Source organism: Ochlerotatus camptorhynchus, unplaced genomic scaffold (genome assembly GCF_037179485.1).
Source record: "Ochlerotatus camptorhynchus isolate MF236.1 unplaced genomic scaffold, CSIRO-AGI_Acam_v1.1 ptg000140l, whole genome shotgun sequence".
Taxonomy (NCBI): Eukaryota; Metazoa; Arthropoda; class Insecta; order Diptera; family Culicidae; genus Ochlerotatus; species Ochlerotatus camptorhynchus.
Window position 1 is genome coordinate 1,194,116 of NW_027040630.1, and position 19,195 is coordinate 1,213,310.

Genomic DNA, 19,195 nt, shown 5'->3' on the forward strand with positions numbered 1-19,195 from the left:
ACTTAAATACAAATATCTCCGGTTGCAATGAAGTAAAATTAATTATTTCAACACCAAATTAGAGATGATACAATTTGTTTCCGATTGTTTCAACACCATTTTTCAGTGTACAACCACTATAAAAAAATATTTACACTGCTTAAAAACTTTTCGGAAATTAAAATTTTCTTGGGAAAATGCAAAATATTAAAAAAAAAAACTAATAATTAACAACAATACCACTAATCTCATTAATAATTGATGTTCAGTTGATCGAAAGAAAATGTTCTTACCTTAAATTTGGCGCTAACAAACTTTCCTTAAAGTGAATTTTCATTTTTTAGCTTTATCTAAAAATACTGAGATTTTTTGGATTGAGCGCATGATTTTTTTTTTCCTCTGTTCGGGACATAAAACCACTGCGACCAGTAATTTGATCTATTGTAGTATATCCCGTGTCCTTAGTTTAGTGCATGTCGTATTACTCCATCACTATTGAGAAATGATGAAGCATTCGATTTTTTTTACAGTTGTCATTCTCGCATTTATCGCAAGGATCCGACTCTAATTGAAAGGTCCCGCTATTTATACCCTTCGAAGTGCTGGAACACCCTCCAAAGGCGCGCTCCTTTGTCAATCAAAATTGGATCTCTTAGCAACAAAAACAAGCAATGACACCGATAATGACCATGCATCAGAACCCTAGTCTTAACCACTTCAAACTAGGGAACAATTAATAGAAGATTTGGAATCACATAGGTGAAGACTAACTCATTTTTTCCTTGTTTCAAGATCATCCTCGGTCAAGGCAACCCGGGGACTTGTCACTATCAACAAGGCATAAAAAGTAACAAGGACTAAGATGTGTTCCTTTGATTACTGAAAAATCCTGTTCCCCTAGTCTGAAGTAGACAAGACTAGGAATCGGTGGTAGATCTTACATCCCGTAACGTACCACGAAAAGGTGATCTACCCACGTTACGGGGCAAAAAGCGCATGATTTAACATAAGAATCATTTATCGAAGATTTAAGTTCAATATTTAGCTTTATTTGTAAACTAGTATAATTTACTATAACGTACACGCAAAATTCAGCATAACAAAACATAGTTGCAACATGCCAAAGGTAGCTAGCTTGTATGAAAATCGGCCTATTGTGCTAATTTAAAGGCCACCACTGCAGTGCACTGTATGCTTGTGGTTGAGCAAATAAACAAACATTACATTGAATGCTAGAAACAACCATCTATATTCCACTTACTCAGATCGATGTACCACTCACAGCTTCCGGACTCGGTAGTGAGGCAATCGGTATTCATCTCCTATCAATACGCACCGCCGTCGGCACATAATTTCTGGACTTTGTTTTTCGTTTTCTTTTTGTTCTTCGAGCTCGTTCAACTTAGTTGTTATAAGCAGCAACCAACAACTGTCACCGTTGTCGTTTCACGCAATTTTTACAACCGCGTCGAAGAACAAAAAACTAATAAAATTGCCCACTTTAGCACGCGGCGTGCGTTTCCATCAACCAACCGTCAGCTGGCGGGTATTTGGTTGTCACACTCCCTCCCACCCTCTTTCTTTCTCACTCTCGCTTGTCAGTAAGTAGACTTTAATGCTTTCTTCGTCGGTTGCAAAAGATAGGCAGTAGCATCGAGCGATAATGCACGATTCAATTCGAAGACAACAAACACACGTTAACTTGTCACATTCTTGCGGGATTGAGATCTCAGTTCAGACAGAACCCCAACCGAACCCACTTGTTTGCCGGCGAAGACTAACCGGCCCCGGTGGTGGCCGGCGCGAACAAGGTGTGGAGGTGTGGGTTGTTGTTTATCCCCACCTCGCTCGCTCACCACGTGTTCATTCAATCACACTTTATGTACGGGTGGAAGAAGGAGGCACGCGGTACCCGGGGTGGTAATTTTACCCGGCATACTCGATCGAAAGAAAAATTCGCTTTGCAACGCCAATGCACACTGGGGATAAACAGGCAAAAATGGCAAAAAAAAATCAATACAGAATTTTACGAAACGTTTCTGATTCAACTCATGAAGGAACTTTGACAGGAGGTGGTTACCTACACAGCAAAAAATTAATTTTAATATCACATCAAAGTGGATGCACTTCAATCGTGTCGAAAATATGGTGTAATATTACTTGCCAAAAAAAACAAAATTATCATTAATTCAGTGCATTGTGGCCATAACAATTACGTGAGATTTTCGACACTAAAGAGCTTGAATTTATAAAGAGGCGACATCTTATCCATTTGACAGGTCTTCTGCTCGATTGGAATGACTTTTCCTATGACTTTGACAGACAATCGATTGTTCCAATTTTGACATGTCGTCTCTTTATAAATTGAGGCTCTTTAGTCGACACAATCGAAGTGAATCCTCTTGGATGTAATATTAAAATTTATTTTTTGCTGTGTAATGGCTGTGAGAAGCAACATCAATATCATCAAATTCTGTCAGGCAAACCAGCTCCAGGCATTTTTTTAACTAGTTCGTTTATTTACTAGGATCAGTCGTGTGTGACACTTTGCGGAGCCAAAAATCCGTAATTTTGGAATTAAAATTTTAAACAGCAGTAATCTAGGTTAGTATTGCGTACCAATTACTCGTGGCGGGGTCGAGGTTAATGGTAGGAAACAGGTTTCTGAAGCCTCTTTCAGATACTACTCTCGAACGGTTGATCAAATGCTGGCTGAGCAGGGGCAAGTAGCATAGAAACAGGTGGATAATAATGGCAGGAAAATGTGTGGAAAGGAGAGGATGGTCACGTCAAACTCTAACATCAGACAAATCAATCAGAAGGAATTCGTAGATCGCCTGCATGTAGGGAAGATCACGGGTTCCCAATATATCTCTTACTTTCCTGTCATTTTTTAACATGGACTATACTGCCTATGATCTCATATCAGTCCCATATGGAAAAAGTAGCCATTGAAAAAATGGCAGTGTAAGTTAAGAAGTGCATCTTCCATGTAAATATTAAAAAAAAAATCATAGTTAATTAATCGATAATTTTGTCAAGTTAACATCAGTAGCAATGCAGCTTGCATGGTTTGTCATATCAGCGAAAAATATAGCGATTCAAACAGCAGAACTGTAACTTAGGATGATTTAATTTCAGGGTGGGACTGATATGCGATTACTTTGCTTGATGAGACTAACTGACTTGATGTTGGTTTCACATTTTTCATGATTAAAGTCCCTAGTGTTATGACATAATATGAAAATAGATGCCAATTGATAGTGGATAGCGTTACTATCTTAAAATTGATGAAAATACACATAGGACTAATATGCAATTATAGGCAGTATAACTCGTGTTCCCCCTGAAGAAACTCGAACAAATTCGTCGTTCTAACAGGAATAAGTCTCAGGAATCTTATCGCCACAAAATGCAATTTTTCCTGCATTGTAGACAGACTCCCTCCCCTCGGGATTTCAGTCCAATTTTATAAAATTTCAAATATCTCAGTTAATTGAAGATACACAGTTTTTATTTAGTATTGGACAATTTTTCATAAAATGTTACGTTCTATAAATTTTTCCAAGACAGCAAGCTTCTATCTCGCGAAATAACAAAAAAAGTAAGAGGTTGTATCTAAGACACGACCGTAGATCTGACGAAGGATTACAAAAGGTATTTTTGATGTCACAGCAAAAGTATGGTAAATATTAAATTAATTTCTTATCTCGTTATCAGTGAAAAAGTTCGATAGGTTGAAATTCGGAAGCAATTTGAGAATTCTGATGAGGTGCTCTGTCAATGTCCATGTAGTACAAACCAATCCTTGACGATATGTCTTGGATAAAAGCTCTTATTATTTAGTTAACTCTTTTATCAGTCATTTGTGGTCCTGAAAAGGACCGATGGGTTGGAAGCTTGAAAGCCAGTTTAGAACAATGCTGTAGAAATTTATCCTCGATGTTTTTGGAGATAATAGCAGTGCGGAAATGAAATATTTATTAGGGAAACACATTAATAACATAATCTGAACCTACCGGACGGTACCTACGTTTATGCTTTTTGATGCAAATTTTAAGCCCCATCTATGAAGAGAATTCAACATGATTTTTTTTTTTTTTTTTGGCATAATTCTCTTAATAGAATAAGACCCTTCTTGTGCATCAAAATGCATAAAGATAAGTACCGTCTGACATGCTCAGTGTTTGGTATCAATATTTGGTGACTGTGTTAGACCCTCCCCTTGGCTAGTTTTTGCACCTAGCTGTTGGTGGGCGGGCTTAATTTCATGTTTTATAGTGGAGTGTTGGAGACGGCAGGCTTATGGCCGGCGTTGCTGGCTCATGCCGCGATAGAGAACCAAAGATCTAGTCTAGCAGTGATAGTATCACACTTGTTACTCCTTTGATTGAGAGCCACGTCGTAGTACGCTAACGTATAGGCACTGACGTTGGGTGTGATACTGGCCGCAAATCACTCTTATTTTTGTTTATTTTTACGCAGGTAGATTTATTTGGGCAAGGGAATTATACTATTGAAATATTTCAGAAAGTGCCCATCGGTGCTCCTTCTATTTGCGTGACAAGCTTTCATTGTTGTTTTCATTGAAGTATTACTCAGGAAACAATGTTAAACATCATTTGTGTACATGGTATTGAAACTAATCTTATATGTGCTTCATTTTGATTTGGGATAAGTGTTTGAACTATGGCTCGGGATTTCCACTGTGGCGTGTTTCTATTGTGACATACCCATACGTATTTTTGTGGTGCGACACAGTGGAAGCGTGTGAGCATAGTTGGAGCATATACCCTTTATAATTTAAAAATCAGCTAGGAAACTACCTACAAAATGAAGCATTTTAATCACATGAAGGTGTTACCTAGGTCGAACTAAGATATAATAAATAGGTGTAGGCTTAAATCAAACGTACTTGAAACACGTTTAATTTTAGATTACAAGCACAAGTGCAGGTACTTAATAAATCATGGGCTATGATTGGTTAGGTGAATTAGAGCATTTAATAATTTATTAAATTATACTAATGAGATATTATAATCATCAAATGAACTAAAATAAGAAACTTCAGAAAGTCTATTGACAATAAGTAGATTAACAAAAGAATTAGGATGCGGGGGGTCCGCTTAGGGACGCAACTAACCTTTAAAGTTGTAGAATAAATCTTCTTATTTAGTCTTGAACTTTAAAAAGAAAATGCAGGCAGACCAATAGCATTAAGCAGATTAACAAGAGGAGGAATAGTTTAGGAAATAAGTAAAAGTCGAGGTATGTGACAATTCATAACTTTTAAACTTTTGGAGGTATTGTATCCCCCTGAGTTTGTTGTACTCGATTACTATATTATTCTCTCAATACGCGAAATCTCTTATATATGCGGTTAAAGCATTTGAGTTAACTTATTTCTTAGTGTTCAAGTACTTACATTTGTAAACAGCAGTCAATGTTAATCTATGAACTAAACTCTACGTAAAATCGAGCTTTCCTTATGCGATATTGATGCATGTTTAATTTTTCGCGGGTGTCGGAATCAACGCGCCTACGTCTACGGAGCTTACGCAGGAGTGATTCGCAATGTGGTAGAGCTCACCAATAGTTTTTTTGAGCTTCTGTAGCATAGAATTTGTTCGGTACGGTCGCGAAATCTTGAAATGATTGATACGTGCGGTAAAATAACTAAATTGAAACGAAGCTCAACAGTAAAATAAGTAGAATATTTAGGGAGGAAACCAAAATTAATCAACTTGCCAACATAGGCTATCACATTTATTTTGGTGGCACTCTTTAAGTGATAAAAAGCTGTTTTTTCCCTACGGTTGTCTCGCGTGGCGTTCACAATTTGTGCGATTTTCGTATCTTACTTAATTTAGATGTTTAGCTCTAAACGGTTTTACTAACTCGAGGTCGTTCCTTAAGCGGTGTTGGTACAGGTTAAACCTTTGCCGACTGTCGGATTCAACGCGCCTACGTCTACGGAGCTTACGTAGAATATCTAGGGAGGAAACCAAAATTAATCAACTTGCCAACATAGGCATAACATCTCTGATCACGCCTTCCTTCGGAAGGGAAGTAAAGCCGTTGGTCCCCGGTTCATGAGTTGATGGGTCGATAGGTAGGGTCCAGGTGTGGAAGCTGTCTCCCTGGCGTCGGTAGCATTGGTGAAAATGTTTCTAATGTCATGCGTCAATACAACTTATCTTTCACTGGTGAAAACGTCTCTTACCAGCTTTGAGCGCTCACAAAAAAAAAACTAACGGTTTGGTCTGACGCGCAGCTAGTATTTTATACAAAAGCGGACAAAGATAATGCAGTAGTGATGTTTGACAAAGAGGACTTTGACAATCGGTTAACGGAAAAAAAATACTCATAGTCCATACAGGCCATGTGGATAAAACGTTGAAAGAGTGCAACGCGTTTATTGGCACGAGTGACTTGAAGGTTTCAATCCCTATTCTACCTAGGATCAATGGAATTTCAAAATATGCCTAACCCCTTTGCTACTCGCTCACTTAACTTCACACAGGAATTCGCAAATCAACTTCAGGCATCAGGAGAGATTCGTGAAGATGAAATCAAACTGCTCTCAGCTTAGTGTCCTTTGAAGTACTTTCACATTTTAATTGAGAGCTATGTTCTAGAAAGTAGAGAAATTTTCCAAACCGAAAAATTAATAGACCGGACGGGAATCGAACTCAGTCGTCTCCAGCATGGACTTGCATTGTAGCTGCGCCTTTACCGACTGAGCTAAAGGAGTATCGTTTGAAACATTTGAATTTTTTTTTAAATAACATTGTATCATCTTCAGTTACTACCTTTGTTACTAGCGTAACATAGGTATTAGAATCGATTTTCACACGTCCTGCCGTCTGCGCCCGATAGCCATCCACACAAGCTATCTCACCTGTATAAAACATTCTCAATCGATAGAACTCGGCTCGATCTGGCTCGACAGTTTAATTACGACATCGTAGAATCAAATTGAATATGAAAAATCGACCCAGCAAGGTGAAATTTGCTGATGTCTGTAGACGCGTTTCATCTAGGCAAGCTTTTTTCGAGATGGGTCATCCGATCAATATGGTTGATATCTCGTTTGAAAGGCCCCATTACGCCATTGATCGCTATTGATTTTTTCTCGATCTGACTTCCGGTTTCGGAGATATATAGGGAAGAATGATTTTAGTTAACCATTTTTTTATAAATAAACGGTACACTTTATCAACATGATTTCTTTAACAGTAAAAAGACCTTATCCATATCTACTTGGGAACAAAATTTCATACCGATTTGACTTCCGGTTTCGGAGATTTACAGGATATAATGATTTCAGTTAACGATTTTTTACAAATCAACGGTACAACGAAATTTGCAGCAGTGGAAAGACCTTATGCATATCTACCTGTAGAAAAAATTTCATACCGATTTGGTGTTGGAGATCCCGCCTTATTACCTTTGTTACTAGCGTAACATAGGTATTAGAATCGATTTTCACACGTCCTGCCGTCTGCGCCCGATAGCCATCCACACAAGCTATCTCACCTGTATAAAACATTCCCAATCTATAAAGCCCAATCGATTCCCAATTTAATCTAGGCAAGATTTTTTCGAGATGGCTTATCCGATCAATATGGTTGATACGTGCATGTCGGTTAACCCCTGTTTTTTTTTTCAGAAGAAGGCTTTATGTTTAGTTTGGGCGTTATGATCAGAAGAAAAAATCGGATGCAAAATCGTGGAATGTAGGGGAGAATAGCCCATAATGCACCCTGGGTTAAAATGGCCTCGTGCAGTTTTCGTTGCTTATCCATTACTAATTCTGGAAATATCATGTGCCAGAATGTTATTTCAAGCACTGAACTAGCAATGCTGATTTTTAAATTCACGAATTGACAATAGGAAAGCTATGAAGGAAAGCTATGAAAAACAGCGCAGGGCCATTTCACGCCAGGGGTGCATTGAGAACCATCCAATATTCCAATAGACCTTTTCGATGCTTAATCGTCTTTCTCTATCTATCACACATGTATGAATCGGCGGTGTATTTTCCCACCAATGTGTTTCCCTCTTGCTCGCACTCGTTGGATTTAAATTGTACAGTAGTGTCCGCCGATTAGACGTAGAGAAGCTCTATAAGACCAGTCAGATGTTGTCCCTTCAAATTTGTGCACGACCGATGAGATCAACCTAAATAAAAACCTCAATAATCTGCTGGAAAATGAGGAAAATTTACGAAAATTTTACACAGTCTTGTAGTAGTACCAATAGACCGAGAAAATCTAATCGTTAGTGTTATCATTTACTGGTATTCTGGAAAAAAGCTTTTCGTGATTTATGACTAAAGTAAAATCAAATTTGGGTTGATCTCGTTGGCCGTGTGCAGCGAGTTTTTTCTGAGGGGTAACTGGCGCTTTAAACCTTGGTCTATACATCACACTCATTTTTAAAAATTGCTATTGGAACTGCTACATCGTGAAACAAAATTGGAAACACTGACCGATCAGTCCCGTTAGCGTAGCTGTTGAAGGTGCCACAGGCTATGGTGCAACATGTTTTCGAATTTTATTCTGTATTCTTGCAGAACATTTGAAAAGGGCCTATCCTCGGCCTCTCTCTTTGATTTACCACGGCAACATAAACGAATGTCTCGCTAAGCTCACAGGACAGTTCAACATTAGATGATGCTAGCTGTATAGTCGCTATATTCATAGCCTGGCGGAGAGAATCTCGGGAATCAATTGAGCTGTCAAATAGTCGTTTGACCAATTAAGCTGTCAATTCACGACCAACAACAGAAAAAGGCACATCAGCTATTGCGAACAAAACTTCCGGAAGCCGTTTTCTCGTGACTTAAGCCTCGCCTACGCAAACTAACTCAAATTTTCCCTATCCGATGATGAAAGCATAATCAAAGTTTTGTTTATAAAACTTGATAGTACCATTTCAATTGTTGGTCTACAATATATTGAATTGGTTCCGCTCTTTGATAGATCGAAATTCTATCCGCCAGACTATAAATATAGCGACTATAGTTAGCTTGCGCCTGAATCAACACACTGAATGGGAAATTCATTTGCAGTCGGGTTATTCGCGAAAGAGAAAATCAATTAAGAGAATCGTGCTGATTAATTATTTAACTTTATTGGTTCGTCAAATATTGTTGTAATATAATAAGATTGTATATAATAAGATTGTGCTTAAAGTATGTAGAGCACAATAGAGCAGATTAAGTAAAAAGTCCTTAGGCTATGATTTATGTTTTGGACTCCAATTCAAACTAGCAATTCGACAGTGAGCATGCATAAGGGCGAATACGCGATGATCGATTCTCTTCATCGATTTTCTCTTTGCATTGCTACAGCTAAGCGAAACAATTTTCTAGAATTTGTTCAATGCAGAGTAGTAACAGGTTGTATTGGTTATCAGAAGCAACCGCAAACGCACCGAAAAACGTTAAATCTAGCGAGCTATTAACAAAAGAGAAAATCGATGAAGAGAATCGATCATCGCGTATAGGCCCTTATGAATGTTCACTGTCGAATTGCTGTTTTGTTTGCAGCAATTGAGCAGTGCAGAAACTGAGACCAATATAAAATATCCATTAGGGCTCGTACATATGGATAATATCAAAAACGAGATTATACTGGGTAACAAAGGTTCTATTCACCTGCCCGGTGGATTAATTTGGGTTTTTATGTATAGTTTAAATTCTGAGTAATTAGTAAACATAATAAAAACACCCTTACATTATGAGATTCTATTGAATAATATCGGCCTAGATTTGATAAAACATTATTTAAAAAAAAATAATGCATTTTCATTTGAAATGCAAATTTTATTGAAAGTTACCCTTTGCGTCTCTGACGTATTTTGCTGTCCTAAATGTTGTAGTTAATTTGGCTCTAGTTTTCTCGATTTTTTACCGATTTAAACCAAACACCCTTCACATAATCGTAAAATTACCAGAGTTTCATAAATCACACTTTTTGGTCACGTCGCGGTTGTGTATTCACAAGGATATTCCTTTGGTTCTGTCCAATGGTGTGACATTCTAATGATTTTTTAGCACTATTCGTTGTCAAATCATAACCAAATCGTATATATGTGACTTTGTGGATCATGTACGACTTATTACTATGTATACCGGAAATTATAGGTTTTCCAAATCATCCAGGACATCAGTTGATTTGTTCTACTAGATCAACCAAGACTGCAATATTGTCTGTAGTAACGAAAAAGGTCCAATCATATTCAAAGTGTCTATGTGGATCATGCATGATCTATTTCTGAGTAATCCAGATGTTCAAGGTTCTTCAAATCGGCCTGGAGTTCAGATAATTTGATCTACTAGATCAACCGAGATTGGGACAATGTCTTTAGTATCGAAATATGTCCAAACAGATTCATAGTGTCTATATGGATAATGTTTAATTATTTTAAGTTCTCCAAATCGTCCTGCAGTTCAGATGATTTGTTTTACTAGATCAACAAAGACTGGAATAATATCTGTAGTACCGAAATTTCGATTTGTAAATCCTAGAACATTTGGCATACACAGAAATAGGTTGGCATGATCCACATAGACACTGCAAATTTGTGTGGGCATATTTCGATACTACAGATATTTAATTAGTCTTGGGTGATCTAGTAGAAAAATAATATGATCTCCAGAATGATTTCAGAACCTGGAACATCTTGTATACGTAGCAATAGGTCGGGTGCAATCCACAGAGACACTTTGAATCTGTTTAACATATTTCGATACTACAGACATTATTGGAGTCTTGGTTGATATAGTAGAACAAATCAACTGACCTCTAGGACGATTTGGAGAACCTAGAATATCCGGTATACATGGCAATTACTCGCATATATACGATTCGTTTATGATTTGACAACGAAAAATGCTATGTTCATATGGGAAAAAAAGGAAAATTTCTCACATTGGGAATTTCCGTGTTAATCCGGTGTGACTTATGGAATTGAGATCATTTCTCGATTATTTGCAGGGTGTTTGGTTTGAACCGGTAAAAAATTGAGACCTAGATGAACAACAAAATTGATAACAGCAAAATAATCCAGGACGGAAAGGTTACAATGAATTCCACAATTTTTGTGACAGCACATCACTCCCTTTGCGTTTTTCGCGACATCATTTAACGTTTCCGCGATTTTCACGACTGAAGGTTCAAATCCGCGAAATTCGCGAAATCCGCGCCTGTTGTAACAACCCTGCAAACTTAACAGCCCTGGCCACTTTTGATATGGGTAATACCACCTACAATCTGAACAAAGTGTTAAATGGTATTCCAGATCCTTGAAAATTTCGAGCATCCCTTGACCATACAACTCCCATGCGAAGGTAGCTCCGTACAAGCACGTATTTTGTTTATAATTAAAAATAAACTGCTTTTCCACCACATCAAGATTTTCACCCGAGTGCACTTGGGTATTGGTGAGTTGTTTGGACACACCGGGTTTTTTTGTTTTCGTTGGAATATTTGAAGAAAATTTAGAAATTTCACGCGCATTACAAATCGAAATTACCCTTCACGCTCATGCCAATCCCTATTTCGAGGGGCAGAGCAAATGGCAACCGCAGCGGACGGTTGAGGAAGGGGTTCAGAAATAGTTTATGTTTCTCGAGGCAAACTCCGCTAGTCTTCGCTGAGTCTCTATTTATGCTGGGAAATTATTTTCAACCTCTGGGTCGCCGGTGGTCAATCGGTGATTTATATAAATATACTTTTCTTTTCCTCGATTTGCATCGCTTTCTCTCAGCGCCATTGACGGGGTGTTTATATGCCAAATGGCTTGGATTTGAAATATTGGCTGTAAATAAATCGACGTCGATAGTTACCAGGCCTACTTTCGGTTGCGGAATGTACAGAGTTGGCAAGTTTGTGTCGGAAAGCAGTGGAATTTGAGCGGGATATTTACCTCAGTCGAGACAGAAGAATGAAATTGGAATGAATTATTGCAGTCAATGGGAAATTCAAGCAATGTAAGATTTATTAGCGATCAATGTTCATTTGTTCGATTTTCTATTTTCTGATGATCAATTTGAATTGGTCAATTTTCAATGGGTCAGTTTTCAACTGGTCCATTTTCAACTGGTCCATTTTCAACTGGTCCATTTTTATCCAAATAAGTCAATTCTCAATTGGTTAATTTTATAATAATCAATGTTCAATTTGTTAATTTTCAATAGGTCAATTTTCAATTCGTCAATTTTAAATTGGTCAGTTTTCAATTGGTCAATTTTCAATTGGTCAAATTTTTTATTGGTCAATTTTTTATTGGTCAATTTTCAAACGGTCGATTTTTAATTGGTCAATTTTCAATTGGTCAATTTTCAATTGGTCAATTTTCAAGTGGTCAATTTTCAATTGGTCAATTTTCAATTGGTCAATTTTCAATTGGTCAATTTTCAATTGGTCAATTTTCAAGTGGTCAATTTTCAATTGGTCAATTTTCAATTGGTCAATTTTCAATTAGTCAGTTTTTAATTGGTCAATTTTCAATTGGTCAATTTTAAATTGGTCAATTTTCAATTGGTCAATTTTCAATTGGTCAATTTTCAATTAGTCAGTTTTCAATTGGTCAATTTTCAAGTGGTCAATTTTCAATTGGTCAATTTTCAATTGGTCAATTTTCAATTGGTCAATTTTCAATTGGTCAATTTTCAATTGGTCAATTTTCAATTGGTCAATTTTCAATTGGTCAATTTTCAATTGGTCAATTTTCAATTGGTCAATTTTCAATTGGTCAATTTTCAATTGGTCAATTTTCAATTGGACAATTTTCAATTGGTCAATTTTCTATTGGTCAATTTTCAATTCGTCAAATTTCAATTGGTCAATTTGCAATTGGTCAATTTTAAATTGGTTAATTATGTCACGAGATTTAAACTCGTGACCTTGATCGTGAGTGGAATGGATAGTAACAACTGCGCCACGTCCAACCGCCCATACTTCAATTTCAAATATTGTTAAGCTTGAAATTCCAAACGTGAAATTTCAATGAAAATAAACTTCTCTAAATGTATTGTCTCCGACAGCCTGTGGCATTATTTTCTGTTGAAGCACGGTGAGCCGTGTCAACTAAGAATGCAATTTGATCTACAAATCGTCTGGCGGGTTGGAATGCTAGAAACCAGCCAGACGAGCTGTACCCGGAAAAGCCACACTCCAATTTTCCTGCATCTGCACGGCCCTGCAGCGAGACAAATCGCTCACCCTGAGGCCTAGCGTTACAAATTTGCGCGCTCACTTGTTCTCCTCCCCAAAACCATTAATTAAACATCATATTTATAAATCAACCAAACGAGCTGCTGCTGCCACTGCTGAGACCGGCAACCCGTCAGAACTACTCATATCGCACTGAGGGCGGTTTTGTTTTTCGCCTTTCAGCTTGGAACAGAGTAAATTTTCCCACTCAATTCGCTGAAATGTGTAGATGAATGAGCAGCTATTAATGTCTGTCTTCCAAAAAGAAAAAAAAAAAACTCTTCAGCATCTAAAATTAGCCACTTTTCTTTTACTCTGTTTTCTAAGCCAAGACGAGTGCAATGATTTTCCGTGGGTAAACATTTTTCCGCAACCGACCGTAAATGCAGTTGTTCAAATATTTTCCCGCGCCTCGTTTATTCCCATGTCAGAGAGAGAGGGTAATTAGTAAGTAAACAAACTTCGGCAGCAACTTGCTGGGAGGGGACCGGGGGTGGTCTTGAGCGTACCTACTACGGAAGGATCGTAAGAGCCGCCAGCTGAAGTGGGTCAATGAAGGAAAGAATGCGGTGGGGGATTTTACTACTGCTGGGAAAAAATTTCCGCGATTTGATGGGGGGAAAATGCCGAGGATTGGCTCGGGTCAAAACAAGGATTATGAGATTTGGGAAAATGCTATGATTGATGGAATGCAGAAGCATTAAGAAGCACGCGAGATATTTTGTTTGAAAAGGGTGCACTCTGTTTCTCTGAAATCTAAATTATCAATTTGAATTTTAATACAATGTACATGCCAAGCGTCGCCATTGTCCATTCCTTCAAATAAATTAACCTCAAACAAATGATTCCAGTTCCACGCAAACAACAAATATCGCATTTAATATTGACACATGACACCCATTTCCGTTCCACTAAATTTTGTGGCTGTTGTCGTCGTCGTCATCAGCTCATATGAAACTCAATCAACCGACAGCAAATACACATACACAGAACGCCTCTTCGAATAATTAGCTCTTGTTCTTGGACCAAGAATCCCATTCCAACATGAGCACGCTTTCTCCAATAGTCCAATAACGCAAGCAAATGGTGTTCCCGCTCATTCTCACCCGACGTCGTCTTTTCAGTGGGAAAAAAAACCATCTCGACCAGCAAAATCGCAGACGACGAAAGTATCATAAAGTCACTCGACTGGAACGGAAATCATGTGCTAGAATTCCTAATTAGCTTGGGAATCTCACTTTCCGCCCCCACTCCCAGTCGGAATCCGAATTCGCTTCCACTTTGGCTAATCTTAATGGAAGTGTATTTGGCTCCGATTACTCGCTTCAAAGGGATTGCAGGAATGGATTTGCGAGGAAATCACTGTTCTTCGGTTCGTGGTGGGTTGCGGTTCTACTGCTAATCTCTCAATCTGAATCCGCGCGCGTGGAGTGCCATATTTGTTGTATATTGTCGCGGAGGGTCGGAGCTAGGGACTTCTTATGAAATCGAATAATGTGTATAACAGTCGTTGACGAATGTCGGCTGGGTTAGATTGGTAGGACAAAACTTGTAATCATTTGGTCAACCTCCAAATGATAGGCAAGGGTGTTAAAAAAACTATTATATGGCGGTAACTTTGAACCACGTGAAGTCGATTTTTCACAGCCATAGCTAAACAAAATTTGTTGGCTTGCCCTAAATGTCGATGCATTGGAAATATATAATATTTCTAATGCACCGACATGTAGTGCAACCCAACCATTTTATATTTTTACACATTCCTTGGGGTCCGTCCGGAGTGATTTGAGATTTGGGCGTAATTGCATTTGTAAACAAACACGTCAATCACCGATTTCTCGCGAATAAAAGCTCAATCTCGAAAAGTATTAACACTGTGAGGTAGAGGAATGATTCCTCTATCATTTGGTATAGTTTGTTTGTGAGAATGAGCTTTTATTCAAGAGAAATCAGTAATTGACGTGTTTGTTTACAAAAGCAATTTCGCCCAAATCTCAAATCACTGTATCCATGACCATGTAGATTTGACGTAGGATAACGTGCTCGGTATCAATATTCTGTGACTGTGCTAGGGAAACCACTTTTTCCTATTACGGAAACGCCTCGTTTTCTGATGACACAATTACGAAGAGCTGCTGAATCCGATCAGTAGTGGTGCGGCTTCTTTCTCCTTCTTCGGTGAATGGACGCTCATGTGAGCTGCAGCTCACTGCTTGCAGGCAGCATTTCGTTGTGTACTGGAGAACAATGTTCAACGCCACGCGCCGAAAGCACTGCTGCTGCTGATGATGACGACCGGACACCACCACTCACACCACACGGTGAATGAATAAACATCGTTCGGCGAATCTGGATGTAATTCGATTTTGAAATCTGTGTTAGGGAAAGCGCTTTTTGCAGGCAATCGGTGATAATTTTGATCACCATTGCAACAGTTGGACATTTGTATAATTTTCAATAGTGACCTTTTGAAAATTTGTAAAGTGTTCATTTTAGCAGATTCGTTCCAATCGATTGGCTTGCTTAGAATTAAAATCCATCCGCTATTGCCAGACCACTTTTCGTAAAACGATCGATTTTGGTTTTTTTTTAATTGCTCCCCCAATATCGTAAATTTCGTAACAAATTAAGGGTGTACTACCAGATAAAGTCGTAATCCTACGTTAAAAAATCACATACTGATAAATGCTCAATTTTGAATCGATTTTTTTTTTCAATTCTCAGAAGTTAAAATTTTGTATGCGCGTGATGATAGTCAATCATTAAAATTAGGTAAAGAAATAACACCTAGCAGATGGGAATTTTTTTTTTGACAAACAACATTTGCCTAGAGAGTATACGCCTATTGTTGATTTTTATTTAGTTATTCATGATTTTCTTGAGAAAGGATAGTAATATCACAGACAAACAGACATAACATTCACAATCACATTCATCGCAAATAATGTTTATGTTGAATATGTGCTTGCATTTGTCATGGTGGCGCCACTGAAGCATAGAGCAAGCCACCACATTTTGAACTTATCAGTGATGCCAGTTATTTTTAACGTCTAGTTAGTAGATGTCAGCTTTTGAAAATGATATTAGTCATTCCGTTCGTAATACTGTACGATTAACACAGAATTCGAGAACAAATCATGTTGATGACTGTAATATTCTATCAACTTTTACCCCTTTTACCAGTTATTGGTGCTCAATACGTCACCATGAATTTCATTGATTGATACATATTATATTTTTTGCTGTACACACATTAAAGTGATGAGCGGTGGTGGAGAGGACACTAATTAGTGATGCATTACCTCGTTTAAAACTTATTTCCAGCAAAAGAAAAAACACACTAAACAAACAAAACAAATCCCTAAAAAAGTCTTAGCTTCTGTGAATGTTTCCTACGGATCCGTATTTCTGCAGAATTCAATCAATTCTATACACTGAGGCAAAAGAACGTAATAATTCCATAAGAACCACTTATGAATTTTAGCCACAAGAAATCGGTATGAATTTCATTGATTTGCATTATGAAAAATAATATCAACAAAAAAATAATAAAACTGAGCAGACTGGAACCGAACCATGGACGTTGAGAATACGAGTCCTGAGTCTGGATCAGTCGTCTGTCAACGCTTGGGAAAATGGAATGACTAATGGCGTAGAAGAGCTACCTCATGTAAGATGAAAAAATTTCATAAGTCGTGCTTATGGAATTCATATGTGTCGTTCATAATTCGAGCCTTATGAAATTCTTAAGTCTATTTGCCTCAGTGTAGATCTACGGAAAATTTAGTAGAACCGACATCACTGACTTCCATCTGTTTTGTTTTTATTCAACACAGCTGACGCGTTGACAGAACGAGGGAAAAGCAACTGGTGAAAAAATGGCATGAACGAAAGATGCTCTAGTTGCACATAAATGCAGGGCTGTTACAAGATTTCCTAAATTTGATCCGTGAAATCCACGATTTCTCAAAAGAAATCCGCGACTTCAAGCACTAATCCGCGACAAAAAAAACTGTTTTCATTGTCGAAAAATAGCATTACAAGCTTAGTGCTTATAGCATATTAGATTTTTGCCTGCTCTCAACTTAGTGTTCTTTGAAGTACTTTCACATTTTAATTGAGAGCTTTCTATGCCTGTACCATCCTATGTAGTTAATTTTGCTCTAGTTTTCTCAATTTTTTTTTTCCGATTCAAACCAAACATCCTGCACATAATCGAGAAATTACCAGAGTCACACTTTTTGGTCACGTCGCGGTTGTGTATTTACACGGATATTCCTTGGGTTCTGTCCAATGGTGATACATTTTTAAATTTTTTTTTTATTTCTAATACGAACCTAGCACTTTTCGGTGTCAACTCATGTTCGAATCGTATATATGTGACTTTGTGGATCATGTACCACTTATTACTATGTACCTATACCGGAAATTATAGGTTTTCCAAATCGTCCAGGACATCAGTTGATTTGTTCTACTAGATCAACCAAGACTGCAATAATGTCTGTAGTATCGCAAAATGTCCAATCAAATACAAAGCCTCTTTGCGTCTATTTCCGAGTAATCCAGATGTTGTAGGTTCTTCAAATCGTCCTGGAGTTCAGATAATTTGATCTACTAGATCAACCCAGATTGGGACAATGTCTTTAGGATCGAAATATTTCCAGACAGATGCACAGTGTCTATGTGGATCATGCATGAACTATTGTCATGTATACCAGATGTTTTAGGTTCTCCAAATCGTTCTGGAGTTCAGATGATTTATTCTACTAGACCAACCATGACTGGGATAAAGTCTGTAGTATCGAAATATGTCCAAACAGATTCATAGTGTCTATATGGATAATGTTTAATTATTTCCACGTATACCAGATGAACAAGGTTCTCCAAATCTTCCTGCAGTTCAGATGATTTGTTTTACTAGATCAACAAAGACTAGGATAATATCTGTAGTTTCGAAATATCGATTTGGAAATCCTAGAACATTTGGCATACACGGAAATAGGTTTGCATGATCCACATAGACACTGCAAATTTGTTAGGGCATATTACTACAGATATTGAATTAGTCTTGGGCAGTGATGGAATTCTCACCAAAATATCATTTTCGCTTGCGATACGTTTTCTCTTGGGAACTTTCCCTCACTAGTTTCACACTCCAATATTTCCTGAGCGAACTTTCTGGGATGAGAGAATGAGATATCGCGAACTTTTTTAACTCGAATCACCAACGTGAGGATACGAAAAATATCAGATCATTTTTTCTCTCTATCTCTTTACACCACATTCGTTCTTGAAAATTGCACTCCACATTTCACAAGGGAAAGATTATAGACAGAAAGCTATCCCGAGTAAATCAATACAATCTCTAAAGACTGATAAGTCTGGTACCTGGCTGTCTACTGGCGCCTGTTGTTTAAAGTAGCCGTTATCAGGATGATGTGAACAGTTTTGTGCAACTGATTGATTGGTGCATTGGTTTCTGGCAAAAAAAAATGAATAAATCAGCACAAGTGTCAACGCGACATTAACGAGGAACGGGGAGGGTAGTGTAAGATTTTGTGACTAGCAATTTTTATATTAAAACCGTTCCTCAGGATAGGGGGTTGCGGAAGGAGGAGCGCCTAATGTATCCTCATTTTCACGAAATAAAGTTAATGCATGGCTCCTCTCATCACTAGTGTTCGTAATATCGTTCCTGTAAGCTCTTATGCAATAATTATATGCAGGGGGATGGTTGGGAATATAGGTGGTGGTGAACTTTTTCACTGTGCTATTACCAGTGCTGTAAATTCTCAAAATCATTTGAACATTTTTGATGAAAATTAGAAAAGTAGCTATTCGCTATCAAAGGGGACCTCCTCCGAATGGGTGATATCAGTTGCTTAGTCATTTGACGAAGGCATGGATCATTCTCATTTGAGAAACGCTATATATCATTCGATTGAGTGTAACCTACACACAAACGGAGCTCTGGTCGACATTCCGGCGAA

At 37.8% G+C, this 19,195-nt stretch overlaps 1 protein-coding gene across 5 annotated transcripts in view; it reads right to left on the reverse strand.

Moving 5' to 3' along the window:
• LOC135700648 (band 7 protein AGAP004871-like) overlaps positions 1 to 19,195 on the reverse strand; it is a 131,436-nt gene that overhangs the window by 29,293 nt on the left and 82,948 nt on the right. Inside the window, exon 1 of one of the 5 annotated variants that reach the window (XM_065221226.1) lies at positions 1,241 to 1,310. The exons of the other annotated variants lie outside the window; for them this stretch is intronic. Within the exon in view, the coding sequence (XP_065077298.1) occupies positions 1,241 to 1,298 (58 nt within the window). The 5' untranslated portion in view covers positions 1,299 to 1,310. Of the gene's footprint in view, positions 1 to 1,240; positions 1,311 to 19,195 lie in introns of those variants that run through there. 5 annotated transcript variants of the gene reach the window in all.